Source organism: Theropithecus gelada, chromosome 12, assembly GCF_003255815.1.
Source record: "Theropithecus gelada isolate Dixy chromosome 12, Tgel_1.0, whole genome shotgun sequence".
Taxonomy (NCBI): Eukaryota; Metazoa; Chordata; class Mammalia; order Primates; family Cercopithecidae; genus Theropithecus; species Theropithecus gelada.
The window spans coordinates 83,857,492-83,877,172 of record NC_037680.1 but is presented as its reverse complement, the minus strand read 5'-3'; the positions used below and the strand labels follow the sequence as shown (position 1 = coordinate 83,877,172).

Genomic DNA, 19,681 nt, shown 5'->3' with positions numbered 1-19,681 from the left:
TTGCAGCATATGACGCACTTGCACAGAAATCATCTCTCTTCACATTTCACAATAGTCCTGTGAGGGCTGTGCCAAAGAAGGGATCAGCTATATTTTCTGAGGAGGAAAGTGAGACTTAAAGAGTAGGTAACTTTCCTCAGGGCACGTTATAAGTGGTAACAGCTAGGACTAGAGCACAGGTCTCCTGATGGTGAGTTGTGTGTGTGTGTCTGTTTTCCAGTAAACTGTACTTGTACACATGGGGCAGCATCTTCAGAACTCTGACAACCTGTCTGGAGAAAAGAAGCGAGATTTCCTTTGTTCACGTATGTTATGCTTTGAATTAATTAGATCCTAAATGAAGCTTTTGTGACAAAGACCCAAGCTAACAGGAGCTTAAAGATGTAAGATTTCTTTTTCTCTTTAATATAAAGTCTGCACTGAGAACTGTCAGAAGCCCAAACTCCTTTTGTACTGTTGGTCACCCATCCCTAGGGTTTCCATTCCTAAGGTATTGCTCAGGTCCCTGCAATTCCAGATGGCTGCCACCAGGCCTGCTTTCCAGGAACCTCGTTTTCATGCAGGTGTTTTGAAAGTGTAAAGGGGAGGGGATGTTCCTACTTTTAGAAGTACAGCTTGATTGGCCGTGATGGCTCATACTTGTAATCCTAGTACTTTGGGAGGCCAAGACAGGTAGATCACCTGAGGTCAGGAGTTTGAGACCAGCCTGGCCAACATGGTGAAACCTCCCTCTACTAAAAATACAAAAATTAGCTGGGTGTGGTGGCGGGCACCTGTAATCCCAGCTACTCGGGAGGCTGAGGCAGGAGAATCACTTGAACCCGGGAGGGGAGGTTGCAGTGAACTGAGATCACACCACTGCACTCCAACTTGGGTGACAGAATAAGACTATGTCTCAAAAATAAATAAATAAAAGTATAGCTTGACATTGCACTTGTCACTTCTACTTATGTCTCATCAGCCAGAAATTGGTCATATGTCAACAAGCAATTGCAAAGGAGTTTGGAAATACAGTCTTTATTCTGGGTGGCCATAAGCTCAACAAAAACCTAGGGATACTCTTACCTAGGGATAAGGGGAGAATGAATATAGAGGACAACTGGCAGTTGCTGTTATGCTTTTAGTCTTAATAATCCTTTTTAAAAAGCCTTTAATGCAGGCATTTTAACAGAAAACTCTTGAGTTCGGAAATTCTAAATGTATGAAATGATAAGGGTAACATGCTAGTACATAGTAGTTTGTGGCACATTGCAAGATCAAAATAATTGCATGAAAACTAGGTTTCTGTGAAATGGCTTAAGTTCTGAATGGAAACATAATTTACATTTTGCATTTCATGAGAATATTACATTATTGGAATAATATGAAGTGACTGGGAAATTAATAACTTAAGCACAAAAGCATATGGAGTCAAATTAACTGCATCTTAATATTTGTTGCACTTCTTTTTCCCCCTTCCGAAGTATAAAGTCACATTACATTGACATTTTCCTCCCAGAATGCCTTCATTCTTCAGTAGAAGAATGAAGAGAAAGTATTTTGTAGCTGTGAGTTGAGCACAGACAAAAGTTAAGGCTGTTTGAGGTTAGAGGTATATAGGATGACAGATTGTGTGGGGGTGTTTCTACATATGTGGGTGTCAGTATGTTTGTACTGAGTTGTTTGCAGATTTGGGGGGAGGGCAGGGTGTGTGTGTGTGTGTGTGTGTGTGTGTGTGTGAATGTGAATGTAGATTTCCCGGGTGGTTTCAGTCATTGTGTTTTCTTCTTAATGATTCCTATTAGGGAGCAGCAGAAAGAAGATGTCGGAAGATCTAGGTAACTGCCTAAAGGAAGGTTTGGAGGTGGACCAGTAGTGTATGGGTATGTTCATTCAGCCAGGGTAATTGAGGATCTTTGACATGTGTTCAGCATTCTAAGTCTTGGGAATACTAAGGTGAATAAGCCTGGCTTCTGCCCTTAAAGGGAGCATTTGGTTTTGTGGAGCTACATAGAATGTAAACAATTTACTCAAACAATATGATAGTCTCTTCTAGAGGAAGTTAGGTGAGCAGAAGGAAGGAGTGCCCAACTCCATCAGAGTCCATCTAGAGCCACTTCCCACAGGATATGCTTTGGAAGTACTAGGACCACACATTGTGCCAGGCTCTGAAGACACAACTATGCACAGATGTGAGGGTCTGGCCTCAAGGGAGTCAGTCTCTTGAGGGGACAGTTTGTCATCAAGGCTCCTTAGGGTTTGGCATTACCACCTCTTCAGTCCATTCTTAAGGGTCCTCCTCACATACTTACATCTTGACCTCAGGATGATAAACCACTATCTCTTATCTCTGGGCCTTTGTGCATGTTGTTCCTTCTCCAGGAAATACTTAGTGCCCTTGTCCCTGGTGTCCTTCAAGTTTCAGGGAGGCTGATTGTCTCTCGGACACCTGCCGTAATAGTCTTACCAAGTCTTAGGGATTTTCTGTTTCACGTGTCCATGTTACACACATCCATCAAACACATTGAGTCTCCTTGTGTGTATGCATGGTGCTTTCCTAACTGGGAGCTGCTCTAACGTGAAGAGCCTTTCCATTTAGCTTTAATCTCTAGCAGTGTCATTGGTTGGCATATATTAGAACCAACAATTAATGCTGGTTGAATCTAACTTGTCACACTGAAGAAACTGTTTCTTTCACTGCCAGTGAGTTAGACCAGAAGTCCAAGTATTTGACTTTTCCTGTTTACCCATGGACAGAAGTGAAGTGTTTCGGAGATAATGCATGTTAGGGTTTATGAATCTGGAAGGTAAGGTGGTAACAAAGCTTTTCGTGCTGTTGGATTTTGATGGTCCGATGGTCTCAATTAGCAAACATTGTATTGAGTGCATGTTACAGTGTGTTTGAGCCTGTGCTGGACTTCGTGAGTGATTTCAAAGAGGCTAATGAGAAAGCATGTAGTGCAGTGCCTGGACATTTACTAGATGCTTAATCAGCATTTATTCCATTGGGGGTATAAGGTGTCCTTGTTTTAAAAGCACTTTTCATTTAATGTGGGTGGGGAGAAGCAGGGCAAGGGATCAAGGCATAAAGACAAATATCTATGGGAAATAGTAAATAACTGGCCACAGAGTGAAAACTTAGATAAGGGTATAGTTTTCTGAGGAGGAGAAATCCTTGGGGATGGGGTGACATGTGGAGAATAGGCACATTCTGAGCAGAGGACATCCCAGCAAGTGAGAAAGGCTTGGACAGGAGCTGGGGCATGGGGGCTCTCTAGGGATGTTTGACACTAGAGGGTTATGTAAGAAATGATGGGTGATAAGGTAGAAAAATAAGTGACATGGCTTTGTGTACATCTTTTCCTGAGTACATAGGCAGTGGTATGTGAAGAGCATCTATCCTAGATTATCATGTGTCAAAATAACAAACAAATGAAAATTTTCTTTTGGGGTTACTCTTTTCTTAGACTCTATATTTGAGTAAGGTACATGTTTGGGTTGCTTTAGCTAATGGGGAAATTTAGTGTCTAAAAAAATGTTTGATTATCTTGGAAGATAATTATGTGGACATTGATGTTTTAAATCTTCACTGATTTGATATTTGCCTCTAAAAAGCTCTAGAAAACTGGATTAATATCTATTCAACATGAATGGTAGCTGGTCCAGGGAGGGCCCTTCTCTCCATGATCTGGATGTAAATTATCTAATTTGGGCTTTTCTTTTTTTTGAGACATGGGTCTCGCTGTGTCACCCAGGCTAGAGTTCAGTGGTGCAAACACAGCTTACTGCTTACTGCAGCCTCGGCCTCCCCTGCTCAAGTGATTGTCTCACCTCAGTCTCCCAAGTAGCTGGGACTACAGGTGTGCACCACCATGCCCGGCTAATTTTTTAATTTTTTGTAGAGACAGGGACCTACCACATTGCCTGTGCTGGTCTCAAACTCCTGGGCTCAGGTGATCTGCCTGCTTTGGCCTCCCAAAGTGCCGGGATTACAGGTGTGAGCCACCACATCTGATCTCATTTGGGCTTCTTGAAGATTGATAAAATTGCCTTTATTTTTTTAAGTTTAGAGAAAATTACCATATGAACTATTGATATACTTAAGCTACTTCTCTACCATCTGCATTTATATAGTCAAGGAATATCAATTTTCGTTATCATTAGCTTAATTGAAACAAATTTAGGATGCTGAAGCCACTTTATAGCTTCTAAAAGCAGATCTTAGGCGGTTTTTGGGTTATCCTTTCTGATGGTTTTTTTAAATACCATTGATCTCTCTTTTCATATCTGTCTATATGAAATATATATATCCAAATAATAAATGATTTAGGTGTGTATTTCCAAAATTTTGGTTAGCAAAAAAGAAAAATTTAGTGTATCCAGGAAAGTAAATTAGACATTGTCAACTAATGTGATATGTACCAATTGGTGACCACCATGGGTCCCAGATCTGATAAGGCCTAGTGTAGTCTCCCTCCCCACCTGTCCTGGCCCTCCATGTCCCTGTATTTTTTGTGGTTCACAGACACACAGTCTCCTTACCTGCCCTCAGGCTTCCCAAAAGCCTCCCCATTAGGGTGTCATGCAGGCCTACCCTCCCTCAAAGCTGTGTGGTCTCTGATTATCTTTTTCTTACTACCACCCTCCTTGCAAGAAAAATGAATTCCTTAGCTATACTCACTAGGAGTTGTACACCTGAGTTGCCAACCTCTAGAATTGATTGGATTTTTAGGGGAAGTTTCCTTTTCAATTTTGATTTACTTCTACAGAGTGTACTTCTGATTTAGTGGTATCGCTTTCAGAGTGATGCCTTGATATTACCTGTGCTTCGAACATGTTGTTTGGAGTAAAAGTGAATTTTTTTCTCTTCATTCTGAAAATCTTTTTTTTTTTTTTTTTTTTTTTTTTTTTTGAGACGGAGTCTCGCGCTGTGTCACCCAGGCTGGAGTGCAGTGGCGCGATCTCGGCTCACTGCAAGCTCCGCCTCCTAGGTTCACGCCATTCTCCTGCCTCAGCCTCCGAGTAGCTGGGACTACAGGCGCCCGCTACCACGCCCGGCTAGTTTTTTGTATTTTTAGTAGAGACGGGGTTTCACCATGTTAGCCAGGATGGTCTCGATCTCCTGACCTCGTGATCCACCCGCCTCGGCCTCCCAAAGTGCTGGGATTACAGGCTTGAGCCACCGCGCCCGGCAATTCTGAAAATCTTTTAAGGTGATTCAAAAATTAATAGTTTGGGAACAGACACAGTGGCTCATACCTGTAATCCTAGTGCTTTGGGAGACTGAGGTGGGAGGATCACTTCAGGCCAGGAGTTCAAGACCAGCCTGTGCAGCATTGGGAGTCATCATCTCTACAAAAAAAAAAAAAAATTAGCTAGGTGTGGTGGCACCAGAGCCTGTAGTCCCAGCTACTTTGGGAGGCTACTTTGGGAGGCTGAACTCAGGAGTTCAAAGTTGCAGTGAGTTGTGATTGCACCCCTGCACTCCAGTCTGGACAACAGAGTGAGACTCTGTCTCTAAGGAAAATAATAACAATAATAATAATAGCTTGGTCATTGTAGTAAGAGTCTGTTCCTGTATGTGTCCTTTGCAGTATGATGATCTTTACATTTGAAAGCAGAAAACAAAGGTTGACCAAAGGTGAGTTTGAAATTCACGTTTTTTAAATCATCAAATTTCTATTTAATACATCAAATTGAATTGTGAGAACTTGACTTACAGAGTAATACTATTGCTGCTAAATGGAAAAAAAATGTTCTACAAATGAGTTTCAGATGAATTCACATGGTGTAGTTGTCACCTTGAAAGGGAAAGATTAATGTTTTAATACATTTTTCTTCAAATGTAGTATATACCTAGCTTTTAACTTTATTGTAACTGGTAATCACCAAAATATATTTAAATTTCCAAGATGACATTAAGTTTTATTTGGATTTAACTCCAAAAAAGCTGATAAAAATAATTTTTGAAGTTAACCTTGAAAAACAAAAAGAATAAAAACAAAGTAAAATGAAAAAAAAAGGAAAGCAAATTAAACTTGTTGCTTAAAAAAAAATAAATATAGAATATAGTTTCCCCAAATGATCATGCTTACCTGTTTCAAAACTTGAAAACATACAGCTTCAGGTATAAGTGTTGTTGAGGTCTAAATTCTTAGGTGAGTTTACAGTCTTTTGAAAATTATAGTAATATCTAAACAGTTATGGGTTTTTGTTTTGCCTTGTGTTGGGGTGGTGGGGAGCAGTGGCGTTTGTTGGCTAAACCTCACTCAGCCACTCAGCCTACTGGAAACTACTAGAATACTGCATACATTTTTAATTAAATAAAAAATAATTTTATGCCATTCCTTGGCTTATGAGAAACACAGTACAGTATTTGAAAACACATGTATTGGAATCACAAATTACACATTGCAAAAGCTCTTTAATTTTCAACAGCTGAATTTATTTCATCATCTGGGTTGGTAACTAATTTTCATGGCCAACACAGTCTCCAACATTTCAAACAAATTCACCAAGAATCTAATACTTTGTCTCGAAAGAAACATTTTAGAAAAAGTTAACAGTTGTTAAAAAGGGCACATGACCGCGAAGGATTTCTTTAATCCTGTGTGTTTCCATGGCTGTGCTCCACGAGGCAGGTTGGACTCCAGTTTATGTCTTAGAGAGAAGCCCTGTGCCCTTGCCCTGGACATACAGGTGACCAAGTTCTCTGTTTCCACATCTCTCACTGGCTTCCTGTGCGTCTGTAAACTCCCTGTTGATATCGCCACTATGAATAGCAACTTTAATAACAAACACCATTAATAACACTTTTTATTCATTTGGGACTTTGTAACTGACCCATCACTTTCAGGAACTAGGTTCCATCGAATCTTCATGACAATAGGGAAGTGGGACAGTTTTTTTTTTTTTTTTTAATTCTTTCCCCACACAGTTAAGAGCCATTAAGTCCCCAAAGAAGTTATTAAATACCTTTACAAGGCCACATTGCTATTATGTGGCAGAGCCAGAACTAGAATAATCTAATTTTTGATGCTGAGTTCCTTTTATTTCCCCACTACAGCAGTGGTTCTTGAGGTGTGGTCTCTGGAACAGCAGCGTCAGCGTCATCTGGGAATTCGTTAGAAAGCAGATTCTTGGGCCCTCCACTCGTGAATCAGACCTACTGAATCGGAACCTCTCAGGGTGGGGGTTCACTAACCTGTGTTTAAAACAAGACCTTTAGGGAATTCTAATAAGTTTGAAAACCACTGTGCTGGAGGACTGCTTATGGAAAGAGAGATGGATATAGGGGATGAGAACAATTTAAAGAGAAAAATTATTTCGTGTTTCTTAATGGCACTTTTATGGGTCCTGTATGTAAATAAGAGTATTATCTGAGCATCTACTATGAATAAAGTTTGTGCTAGCCACTGTGGATAAAGTGGAGAACAAGTCAAAGGCGGCTCCTGCCCTCACAAAATTTACATCCTAGCCAGCGAAAGAGACTCCAAACATTCTATTAAGTTTGGGAGTGGGGTAGGGATCAGCGAAGGCTTCTTTGAGCCTTTTGGTTTTTTGTTTGTTTGTTTGTTTTTTTGGTTTTTTTTTTTTTTTTTTTTTTTTTTTTGAGACGGAGTCTTGCTCTGTCACCCAGGCTGGAGTGCAGTGGCCGGATCTCGGCTCACTGCAAGCTCCGCCTCCCGGGTTCACGCCATTCTCCTGCCTCAGCCTCCCGAGTAGCTGGGACTACAGGCACCCACCACCTCGCCCGGCTAGTTTTTTGTAATTTTTAGTAGAGACGGGGTTTCACCGTGTTAGCCAGGATGTTCTCGATCTCCTGACCTCGTGATCCGCCCGTCTCGGCCTCCCAAAGTGCTGGGATTACAGGCTTGAGCCACCGCGCCCGGCCGAGCCTTTTGGTTTAATGACTGTTTCTTAAAAGCACCAAGCTGCTTCTGCTCCCAGGGCCTTGGTACGTGCTACTTTTTAAACCTGCAATGCTTTCTTCCCCCTGCACCTGGTTAACTCCTTCTCCTTCATATCTTGGCTTAAATGTCACTTCTTCAGATTCCTGAACCCATGCATAGAGATGCTAAAAACAGATTCTGATACAGAACGTCTGAGATGGGAACTTGGAATCTGCATTTTTAATAAGTGCCTCAGGTGATCGTGATGCAGCACCAGGGAGGAGATCCCTCGAAACAGAGAAGGGCTGCTGTTGCATTTGATGAGGCATTCCGGGTCTTGCACACAGCAAGGTTGATAGTAATAAGAATAAGAGTCAGGGGTGGAGAGGAGAGATTCCACAGAGGTGGAGTACTTGGACTTGTTTACTGAGCCCTTCCTCCCCTAGCTTTCTCACAGTTAAAAATAACTCTTAAGATTTTGAGCCTGGGAGAGTGCTTCTACCATGGGTTGGAGTGTAGAAATGGGAACACTGGGATTCTAGGCTGTGGGCTGGACATGGAGAAGAATACAGGAAGGATGAGCTTTTCAGTTTGAGTCGATGGGGTTTCTACATAGAAAATATATTTTAAACCAGTGCTGTCCAAAATAGAAATACATGCAAGCCACATACGTAACTTTAAATTTTCTAGTAATCTCATTTTTTAAAACATTAAATAAAAGGTAAAATTAATTTTAATATGTTTTACCTAAATTAATATATCTAAAATATAATCATTCCCCAGAAAATCAATATTTAAAGAGTTATTAGTGAGAAATAGTTTACATTCTTTTTTAATACTAATTCTTTGAGATCCAGTGTGTATTGTATGTTTCCAGGGTGTCTTATACTAAATTTTCAGTGGTGAAAGTTAAATGCAGTTCTACCAAAATAACAGTGTGAAATATTTTTACACTGCTTCAATTTTTTAATCTTAATTTTAATTAAGGTTAAATTAAAAGTTCAGCTTTTTAGTTACCTCAGCAACGTTTCAAGCGCTTGTTGCCGTGTGTGGCTAGTGGCTACTATATTGGACACAAATACAATTGTTGTCAATATTTGCCAACATTTGCAGGATTCAGTCAAAATCTTTGCTAACCTCGCTCCGTCTTCTGAAGTAGGAGCTGTACCTCGTTGAGGATATGGTTTAAATTTTGGATTACAGATTTTTGAATAAACATTTTAAGATAGTGAGGAATAAACCTAACCCAGGCCCAGTTACTGGTTTTTAGTTGTTCCAAGAATAAAAACAGGCCGGGCATGGTGGCTCACACCTGTAATCCCAGCACTTTGGGATGCCGAGGCGGGTGATCACGAGGTCAGGAGATCGAGACCATCCTTGTTAACACGGTGAAACCCTGTCTCTCCTAAAAATACAAAAAAGTTAGCCAGGCATGGTGGCGGGTACCTCTAGTCCCAGCTACTCGGGAGGCTGAGGCAGGAGAATGACGTGAACCCGGGAGGCGGAGCTTGCAGTGAGCCGAGATCGCGCCACTGCACTCCAGCCTGGGCGACAGAGAGAGACTCGGTCTCAAAAAAAAAGAATGAAAACAAATAGGGCAAATGTTTGCATGCTCTGTAAAGTGACTGGTTCACTGTGTAAACTCAGGTACTTGGACCCGACCTTTGGGTAAGGAAGTAATGGATGAATGAAAAAGCCACATGGATCATCAATGAGTGTACGTTTTGTTTTATGTTGTAGCTATTATAAATGTTTTGGGAATTCTAGAAAAGAAAGCCCTTGTTTTATTTTCCATCAATCAGATATGCAAAAAAACCTTGAAAAAAAATATTTAAGATCCAGCTGGAATCTAAGAGGGGCTCTGAGACAATTTTCCAATTGATTTAGCATGGGTATTTTTTAGTTGCAGCAGCTACACCTTGAGAAGCTACAACTTGAGAAGATATTGACAAGCTATGGAGTGAAGTTTACCGGTTACTCTGTTTGCAGTGCTAAGAAAGCTTAGTGACACTTTCTCTACAATGTCTTTATTCTCCAGCTTGCTTAAATTCTCTAGTGCGACTGAGTGTGATGTGAAAGCAATTGATGGGTCTTCGCTGATTTCTTCTAGATGTACTAGGCAGCCATGTAAACCCGCTGCAAAGTATTCCTCCTTTCCGGTTTTCTTTTCCATTTCCTGATCTGCAGAGTTTCCAAATTCTTAATCCAAGTCCTCAAGAGACTAGGACCTTGATATACCTAAATGTCTAGAACCACATTAAAAAATAAATAAATAAAAGGAAACAGGTAAAATTAGTCTTAACAGAAATCTAGGCATGTCAAAATCCTAATCTCTTTGTAACTTGGATTAAGAATTTGAAATTTTGTAGATCAGGAAATGAACACAGAAAATTTGTATTACTGAGTTTATTTTCAATAGATTTTAAACCTTGAGTGCAAGATTCTGCCACGTGTTCATATTTTATGGTATACTCTCTATCTTAAAGGCAAATTTATAGCACAGTACGTTTGACATATCACTTATGCTGTCTCAAATACATCTTCAGAGATAAACATTACAAATGAGTTTCATAAAATGACTCCGTTTGCTTCCCAGAGGGGATATTGCTCAGGAGACTAGGTTCCTATGTGTGAGATTAGGTTATAGGAAGTTTTCAGGATCCTCGTCTTTCAGGCTGGGGAAGATTGGGAAGAAGTAGAAGTGATATTTGATAGTAAAGGAAAACTTACCACATTTTAGTCCTTGTCAAAGAAGGATGTCAGATTTAAGCAACCAAGCAAACATTTCCACTCTTAAACGATTGAATACCTAGAAAGTAAGGGATTGGAAATCACACAGGCTGTTCTGCCCCTCTAGGTGTACTCAGGTTTTTGTTGCGAAGCAGGATGCTTTGTTAAATTCACTTAATGTATTGGATAGGATTGAGCCAAGCACTGCTTTAGCGCTGTTGGTATCACAGTGAACAAAATGGATGTCTGCATGAAGCTTATGCTGTGGAGGGGAAACAGACTATAATACACTCAAACAATATGCAATTTCGTTTCAAAGTAATTAAGTGCTATGGAGAAAGTGACAGAATCTGTTGTTTTACAGAGGATAGTGAAGGAAGTTCTCTAAGAGGAGGAGACATTCAGGCAGAGACCTGAATGAAGTGAGGGAGCAAGTGTTCCAGGCAGAGCAAGGAGCCAGTGCAAAGGCCTCAAGGTGGGAGCCTGCAGGCAGGGCAGCCATGTGGTGAATCGGGGAGGGGAGCGTAGGAGATGATATTGGAGAGGTAGCCAGGAGCCCGATCATGTAGGCTGTACTGTATAGCCTTGCCTGGCTTTTGACTTTTTTTCTGAGAACGATAGAAAGCCATTGAAACATTTACACTTTAATTTCATCTTAACCTTTTTTGGGTGAATGTCTTTGACAGTCTGGCAAAACCTGTGGAACCCTTTGCAGAATAATGTTTTTAAATGCATAAAATCCAGTGGATGTCAAAGAAACCATTTATATGGAAATATATAGACTAAGGCCCCCTGTAAGAGTCACTCATGCTCTGATTTACATTTTCAAAGGATTGCTTTGACTGCTATAAGTTGAATAGACTGTAGGAGCCATGAATGGAAGCCCTAAGACCAGTGAGATGGTAGGGCTGAGAGCAAAGCTATTTTTATTTCTCGTACAGGGCAGTGGCCAAAAGTAGGGTTGTGCAACACAGTCTTTTTGAAGGCAAGAAGAAATATGTATGACTTCTATTTATATTTGATTTATTCTCATTTTTAATTGGTCTATTGAATATATATTTTATAATATCCTAATAGGATATTAGTACATCTGTATGATTCATGACTAAGCCTACATATGTCATAGATGCATGCTCAAAAAGTATTTATGGCAGGGGTTTTTGATCAGTCAATTCTGATGATCACGATATAGGGAGAGTGACCCTGTAAGAAACTAACAAAATGCCACACTGGTTTAGACCGCATTTCATTTCAGATAAATTTTGTGGGAGAACGCAAGTTCTTGACATGATTTAACCTCTCTAAATGTCAGTCCTGTTTCTCAAGCACCCGTAGCTCCCCTTACAAGCCCTCATCTGGCTGTAAGTCTGTTTTTACCTGATGAGACGTACCTCTGAGGTGGCATGTACTCCCCCAGGGAAACAAGTATCCTAGGGTTGCTGCATCCTAGGGTTTTTGCCCGACAGGGAAAGTGGTTCTTGATATTCACCCTGACATTTAGGAGGTCCTGAGGGTGTCCTCTGCCTCCAGCATTGTGAGCTGTGGGAGGTGTCTTCGCCTTTACTCACATGCCCTTCCTGTACTGGAGTCCTGGGTTTTTAAGTCTCTCTTCCATCTGTCTGTCTCACATAGACCACTCTTGGGCATTTTTGTTCACTCTAGAGTTGCAGTGAGCTGAACAGTGTGCCTCATTCCAAGTGTGATACAGCATAGTGTTGTGCAAGGCCATGACAGTTTTTGTTTTATACCCAGGAGAAGTATCTGGAGTGGAGGAAGGAAAGAAGGGAGAGTAAAATAGAAGAGCTGATCTTGCATGAAACCTGCTCCAGTACCACTGACGTGCAGTTTTCCTCGCTCTCACAAAGCCTTTCTTTTTTCTTTTTGTAAAGAAAGAAATTCAGCCTTTGATGAAATGAGCAGAAATCTTCAGGTAGGCTTTTAAGGATGAAAACAAATGTATCATGGCTAGAGGTATGTCCATCCCCCAAGATCAAGCTGTGGCTGTTGGTGTTCAGGGAGATGCAGTCTTGGCCATGCTGAAAATATTAACAGAAGAATTTCCCTGACCTGCCTTTCCAGTAGGAATTGGTTTGTAGAGGTGGGTATAGAACCTGGAAACAAGGCCAGTCTAACTCCACAATTCCTGTGCCCTAAATATAAAGTCATATTCCCAATTCTTTGTATTTTTTCTGCCTCTCTGATTTCTGAGTTCTGCCTTCAGGCACTGCTCCTTCATTGGGCGTTCTTGATTATTTTAAATTTTTTTATTAGTATTTGCAGGAATGGCAACTTGTCAGTAAACTAGCCAGATGGTGGAAAAATAGCTTGATAAATCACTATAATAGTAACATGGCTAAAATATCAGGGCACAAAGGAGCCTGTCCTCAGTATTATTCTGAGTAGTGTTTGCCGCAAGCAGGAAACAATGTCAGGTGATAAGATTCAGAGCTAAGTCAAGCTATCTGCAGTTTCTCAATAGTGGACACAGCCACGAGGATGCTGAAATAGCTCCTGGGTTGGAGAGTTGGTTTGTACTGGGAAGTAACTAAGAGTCTAATCATTTTCTGGAAAATAATTACATCCTTGATATTATTTGTCGAAAGGAAACTAGTGAAAGGAATTCAGCAAGGGGAAAAGCAAACGGTTGAAATGGGAAAAAATGCCCAAAGACATCCACTTCAGTCTTCTTCATTTTATCTGCCCTTCCTGTGCCCTTCAGAATGTGGTTGCCTGTGATAGACAAGTCAGTTCGATTATGGGATTGATTCTGGGGACTAGATATCTCTGGTTGTTGCTGTAGAATTTCATGGAATTTCCTAGGTGCCTCATTGCATTTGGGGTGTATTTGGTCCCCAAGGTTCCAGGAACCTCCAATTTTAATTACATTTGAAGGCCTTCATGGGCGGAGGGCACTTTGAATTTCTGAAGTCTTAGATGCCTCATTCTCGTTTTTTGGTTTGTGCCAGATTTCCCCTTGAGATAACAGAGCCTAGTGGTTAAATGCACGATGCTGACATGTCTCTCCTGCAGGGTGCGGGGATCTCGTACTTCCCCTTCTGTGTCCCACTCATTCAGAGCAGTCCTAAAGAACACTCCCTGTTTTGGATTCATTCTCCGTCAATATAATGAGAAAATACTTAAAAGACTCTCTGTTTCTAATATGTCAGGTACCCAGAATGTCTCTAGACTTGGCTTTCTGGAGCCATGAGCTCTGAAGGCCTTTATTGACAGCAGTTTCAGGCTTGTCTTCCTAGTAACCTCTGTGAACACAGGCGGAGGAAAGGGAGTTGAGACAGGAACTGAGTACTGACTGCATGCAAGGCTGAACAAACGTCTCTTTTTTTTTTTTTTTTTTTTTTTTTTTTTGAGATGGAGTCTTGCTCTGTTGCCCAGGCTGGAGTGCAGTGGCCGGATCTCAGCTCACTGCAAGCTCCGCCTCCCGGGTTCACGCCATTCTCCTGCCTCAGCCTCCCGAGTAGCTGGGACTACAGGCGCCCGCCACTGCGCCCGGCTAGTTTTTTTGGTTATTTTTTAGTAGAGACGGGGTTTCACCATGTTAGCCAGGATGGTCTCGATCTCCTGACGTCGTGATCCACCCGTCTTGGCCTCCCAAAGTGCTGGGATTACAGGCTTGAGCCACCGCGCCCGGCCGAACAAACGTCTCTTACACACAACTGATTGAAACCTCGCTATAAACATGGGTTTATTAATAAGCTCACCCTCGTTTAACAGACAAATATACTGAGTTCTAGAGTCTGGAACGAACGCAGCAAGATCCCAAGTATGCTGATTCCAAAGTTTATGTGGCACCTCCACTTGGCTACCCTTCCTTCAGCTAGCACATCTTTTCTAAACTTTTGGCTTAAAGGAGCCAGAAGGTGAACTTTTAACACTGCTCAGTGATTCGTCCTCTTTTTTTCCTGGTTTCCGAAACTGAATGGGTTTCCTCCTGTGCCTCCAGCCCTCCTTCATGTCCTCTTGGTTCCCTTTAAAAGAAATGCCTGTGTTTCTCGTTCCTCTTCTCTGTGGGTCTGACAGAGCAGTGGCTCACTAGGGCACCAATTTAATGAAATAAAATTTTCAAGCATGTTTGGTTTGATTCTAGGTGATACAAATAAAGAATTGTGAATGCTTTGTAGTCAGGTTTAAAGGGAAGGGGAAAGGTGGAAAGAAGAAAGTAGGTCAAGTATAGTACTTGGGTAATGTCTCCTTCAGGGCTGCCTAGTAAAGATTTAGCTTTTAAAACTGTGGAAATAATGGGACGCCATAGTACTTTGGCACCTAGGTATCCTGAAATTTTGAGTTTGGCAGTTTTTCATGTTCATTAGTTATATGACTCTTACATATGCCAGACGTTGTTCTAATTAATATATAATATGCATGTGTGTTGATTTATCTTCTCTAAACCCTTTGAGGTACCTATTATTATTATCTCTAAGAAAACAGAGACACACAGAGGTTTATTAACCTGCCCAAGGTCAGACAATTAAGGATAGGACTAGAAGCTGAGCCTAGGAAGTTTGCTTCAAAGCTGTTAACCATGTACTAACCTGCCTCTCAGTGACAGGGCTCAGTAACTCAGCTTCATGATTTCACAGGTTTCCAAAGATCATTTTTCTTTTTAATTAGAACCAGTCCACCATACAGTTGGAAGGGTAAATATTTGTCATGTTTGGTGACAGACGTGATGAGTTAAAAAAAGGTCTAAGGCAAAGTCATGTACTTTCTCTTACATATCCTTCCATCTGTATTTACTGTGTGAAAAGGTCACTTGAGCACAAGTGTTTGAATTTCATGCTTATAAGCAGCTTCCCCGTGGCTAAAACCTTGCTCTCCAAATTGATTTTTAAAATATTTTACAATAATATGTATTATTTTCTAATAAGAACACTCTGCAGTTGTTAAGCTATGAGTTTCCTAACTCAGACTTTTGTGATAGTATTTTCCATAAATGCCAGGGATTGTCAAGTGATTTTTGTTTTACTCTCAAATTGTAGACCTTTCTCCTCATTGTCCATCCATCACATTTACTGGAAGGAACAGTGGCTCTGGGAGACTTAAGCTGTTTGCTTTGTCAGTCAGCTACCTGGCTGCAGCTTGTGGTAGGAGGGAAGGGGAGGGAGAAGACTAAAAAGCCTGAAATGGCAAATGACTGTAGGTTCTGGAGAAAAATAGAATTAGAAGCATTTGTGGTTCAGATGAAAATAGCACATTTCCTTTCTGCCTGGACTGTGGGGGTGAAAGTGCTCCGGGGAATAGAAAATAAATAAAAATTGATCCTTCACCAGTCAAAGGAAATGCTCTGACTCTGGGAACTGAAATGACAGCTCCAGATTTGAGGATCTGGTGAAACCACTTTTGAAGGTTAACAACAAAGAAAACAAAAAACAAAACACCAGGAGACTTGGGAGAAAAACAGAAAAACCAAAAAACTGTGGTATACTGTGTTAGGAAATCTAGTCTTTCAGGAATGATTTAAACAGCCCTTTCCCAAGCCTGACCAGCAGGCAGCACAGGCTGGTTGGGTGTAATCCCTTTTGTTCCTGCTGCTGACCATGGTCCTTCCATCTCTGCTTGCAGGTGAGAAGCCTTACAAGTGCTCATGGGAGGGATGCGAGTGGCGTTTTGCACGAAGCGATGAGCTCACGAGGCACTACAGGAAACACACAGGTGCAAAGCCCTTCAAATGCAACCACTGCGACAGGTAAAGAGAAGTAGAAGCTGATGGGCTAGGGAGGGGACATTGGGGAAGTGGGTTGGAGGATGAGCTGCACCCATGTGCTTGGAGTTATCACAGGTCTGACTCACAGACATTTGGACCTGGTAATGCCTTTTACTTCTCCATGGGAGGACCAGTGAGAATAGGGGGTGCCCTCTTGCATGAAATTAAGAGGTGGTGTGAATTCTTAGTTCAGTTACACAAGCATTTACTGAACACTAGCTTTAAGCTGGAAATGGTGTTAGTCACTGGGTATCAACAAGATGTGACAGATAACTTCAGTATAATATGAAAAGTAGTGAGACAGAGAATGGTCACCTGTAGGGACTTCTGATCTTTGTATCAACCTCAATACCACTTTCCCTCATCTATAGTAATAAGAAAGAGTAGAAAGCTTGTTTAATGGAAGGAAGGTTAGGGTTCCTATCACTGTAAGACTTTTCTCTGAACCATTATTGGAAACGAATTGTACTGAAGAGAGTTCCCATTCTTTGGGGCCCAGATCATTCTTTCTTCCTTAAAAATAGGTACAAGGGTTCAAAAAATGACGAGGCTTTGAGAACTTCTCCTGTAATTCAATTTTAAGCCTTCTGCATTTGATAGTAGAAGAAAGCGCGCGTAGCAACAGATACTACCCAAGTAATAGTATCTGACAGCCCTGGCATTATCAACCAATAAACCCCAAAATGGAGACTCTGCAGGCCAAGGTGAAGGCAGGATTAGGTTTAGACATAATCAAATAATGGGCTTGCATCTGAGCGTGTTATCCTTCTAATCCTATTTCTGTGTTTAAAAGGAAGCTTAAGAAAATTAACCATCTTTTTAATGCAATACTAAAGGTCTCCGTTATGATGAGAAAAATGCTTCTAATACGATAAAAGCCCCTGAAAGCCTCAGGGTTCCCCAGCTTGCAGGATGGCAGCAGGGGCCTGGCTTTTCTTGGGAGGAAATGCGATCGCCTTTGCATCCTGCCTCCCCCAGTCCCTGTGTCCCACACCTCCCCCCTCACCAGGCCTTCCTCTGTAGTAGTGTTTGTTTGGTGAATAGGGAAGGGGTGTCCAGACTGGTCACGCTGGCTTAGTGCTCCCTTAGGATGCTTATAAAGGAGCAGTTATGTTTTTCTTCCTTTTTTTTTTTTTTTTTTTCCTTCTTCCTGGGAAGCTATTTTCCTCTTATCTTCATTCTCTAAGTACTAAATAAAGACCCTATGCCTCCTGGAGCCCAGAGATAACCTCCCACCCCAGGGCTGAGGAAGTATACTTCATGCAGTTATTGTCTCCCATTCCCTTGGAACTCTGTTCTACTACCCAAGAATACAAGTCATTGTTTCATTTCCGTCCATTACCTAGAAGTCCTCCTGTATTTACATGAATCAGCAGCTGTCTTCTACACAGTATGCTCCAGCAGAGTTTCTCCTTATTCCCCATCTTCCTTCTATTTCCATCTCAAGTTTCTCTGCTTTGTGCGTCTCTCACTCTGGCTAATAAAGAAGCCCTGCAGATGGTGACTATCTGTCCATAGTCTTTTGAAGGAGAGTGTTCTGTTCTATCAACTGGGACCAAGATGAATGCTTTGTGAGTGGTCAGAGTGTGAGTGGTCGGAGTGTGATGGTAGCATGTACACACAAGTCGCCCCGCTCTGAAGGGTGTGGAGGCTGTTACTTGGAGATTGTGAGCATTATGGGTTGCCATAATTCTTGGATGTGGACAAAGAGTTCTTACGGGGAAATTGCCAAAGTTAGTATTCCACTCTTCAAATCAACTGACTTATTGAGACATTTACAACCTTTTAGCAACTGATATATTTGGATTTAATCCGGTCTTTTGTATGATTTACGTGGAGAAATATTCCAAATCGATTGGTTATTTCATTGAAAGAGATGTCAGAGTTGGGTGATTTCGTTAGTCTTTTGCTTTGTTTTCTTCATCAAAATCAGTACAGTTTCTGGAGCTAGAAATTTGCTGAGCAGATGGTACAAATTCTGCGACATGGTGTTTGTGGGAGATTGAGTAGATCAGCGTCCTGTGACACAGGCCAATAGTGCATTTTTGACAACATCAGAAATGAGAGTTTGTATTCTCATTAGTGTCTCATGACAGGCAGCACCTTGGCGTTTCAATTGCGGTGACTGTGCTAAGAATAGCCAGGTCTGGGAGACGACATGGGGAATTGGAGTGGTCCCAAAGCAGATGAAAGGAAAGCCTGGAGTGACCGGGAGTTGGCATTCCTTAGAAGATGTTTACCTTCAGAAACAGAGGGCATCTGTAGCCCTTGGCAGGACATGGCATCCTATTGGTACCGCAGTATATATGAGTGCACCGCCTCTTATCTCTTAAAATTTGAACAATCACACTGCCCTATTTAGAAGCTAAATAGGGTTTAGACTTCCTTTCCTTAAGCATGTACCAAATCTAACGTATGCTTTTATTTTGCCTATAGGGTAGTTTTAAAAATTCATGACGTTTTTGGTTTGGTGGTGTTTTTTTTTTTTTTTTTTTTTTTTTGGCCAACATTTAAAATCGTGAAATGTCACACAAAAAAGTTTGTATTTCTTGCTTTGTCTGGAAAAATCAGATCTGGCCACAGTGGGCTCACATTCCCATGTGGCTGTAATTGGCTGGAGCTGAAGAGCAGTCATTACCCATTTGCCATAGCCATGTGATGACTATTTTTCCACTGTTCAAACCACTCCCTGTGGCTCCACAACTCAAAGGCAAGCCATCGATTGCCAAGTATTGTCCCGCTTTCTGTTGTTTCTTCTTACAAGAAGAGCTATACTTCTTTGTATCCATGCCTTATTGGAAGTGGAATCAGGTAGCCCAAGAGCACAGTGTTTCTTACAGTTGACCCACGACACTTACTTTGTCTACCCGGCCTTACAGACACTGGGTTTTGTGACTTCTGGCTTCAGGTTTGGGTTAGGAAAGAAAGCACAGCAGTAGTGTCATTTCTTCACCATCTGACTAGACAGTGCAGCCCCCCTGAGTGACCAGTGGCTAGAGGGATAAGTGGTTTTTCAGCCCACAGAGTTGGAGGCTGCCGATGGTGATAAACAGGGCTCAGTTTCCATCAGTGGTAACATGCAGGCCCTCATTCTATCGACTGACTCAGTGCAGTTATAATCCAGGGAGAACACTACTAGCATAGTACATTCCAGATCTTGGGCAGTTTAGAGGGTGCATTTTGATCTTTATGTCAGCCCACTTATAAGTGGTAAGAAATACCAGCCCATACCTTAGCCCCTTGGTCACCTAGGAGACTGCTGTTGACTTAATCCCTGTGTGACTTTAGTTTGCCTTTTTTCTTTTTCTTTTTTTTAAATTTGAGACAGAGTCTTGCTTTGTCATCTAGGCTGGAGTGC

The 19,681-nt window shown here is 41.5% G+C and overlaps 1 protein-coding gene across 5 annotated transcripts in view; it reads left to right on the top strand.

Annotated features, from left to right (window-relative positions):
* KLF7 (Kruppel like factor 7) overlaps nucleotides 1-19,681 on the top strand; it is a 95,920-nt gene that overhangs the window by 64,896 nt on the left and 11,343 nt on the right. For all 5 annotated transcript variants that reach the window (XM_025405108.1, XM_025405104.1, XM_025405105.1 and 2 more), the window contains one exon: nucleotides 16,182-16,305. In XM_025405108.1, coding sequence (XP_025260893.1) covers nucleotides 16,182-16,305 — 124 coding nt within the window. The remainder of the gene's footprint in view (nucleotides 1-16,181; nucleotides 16,306-19,681) is intronic.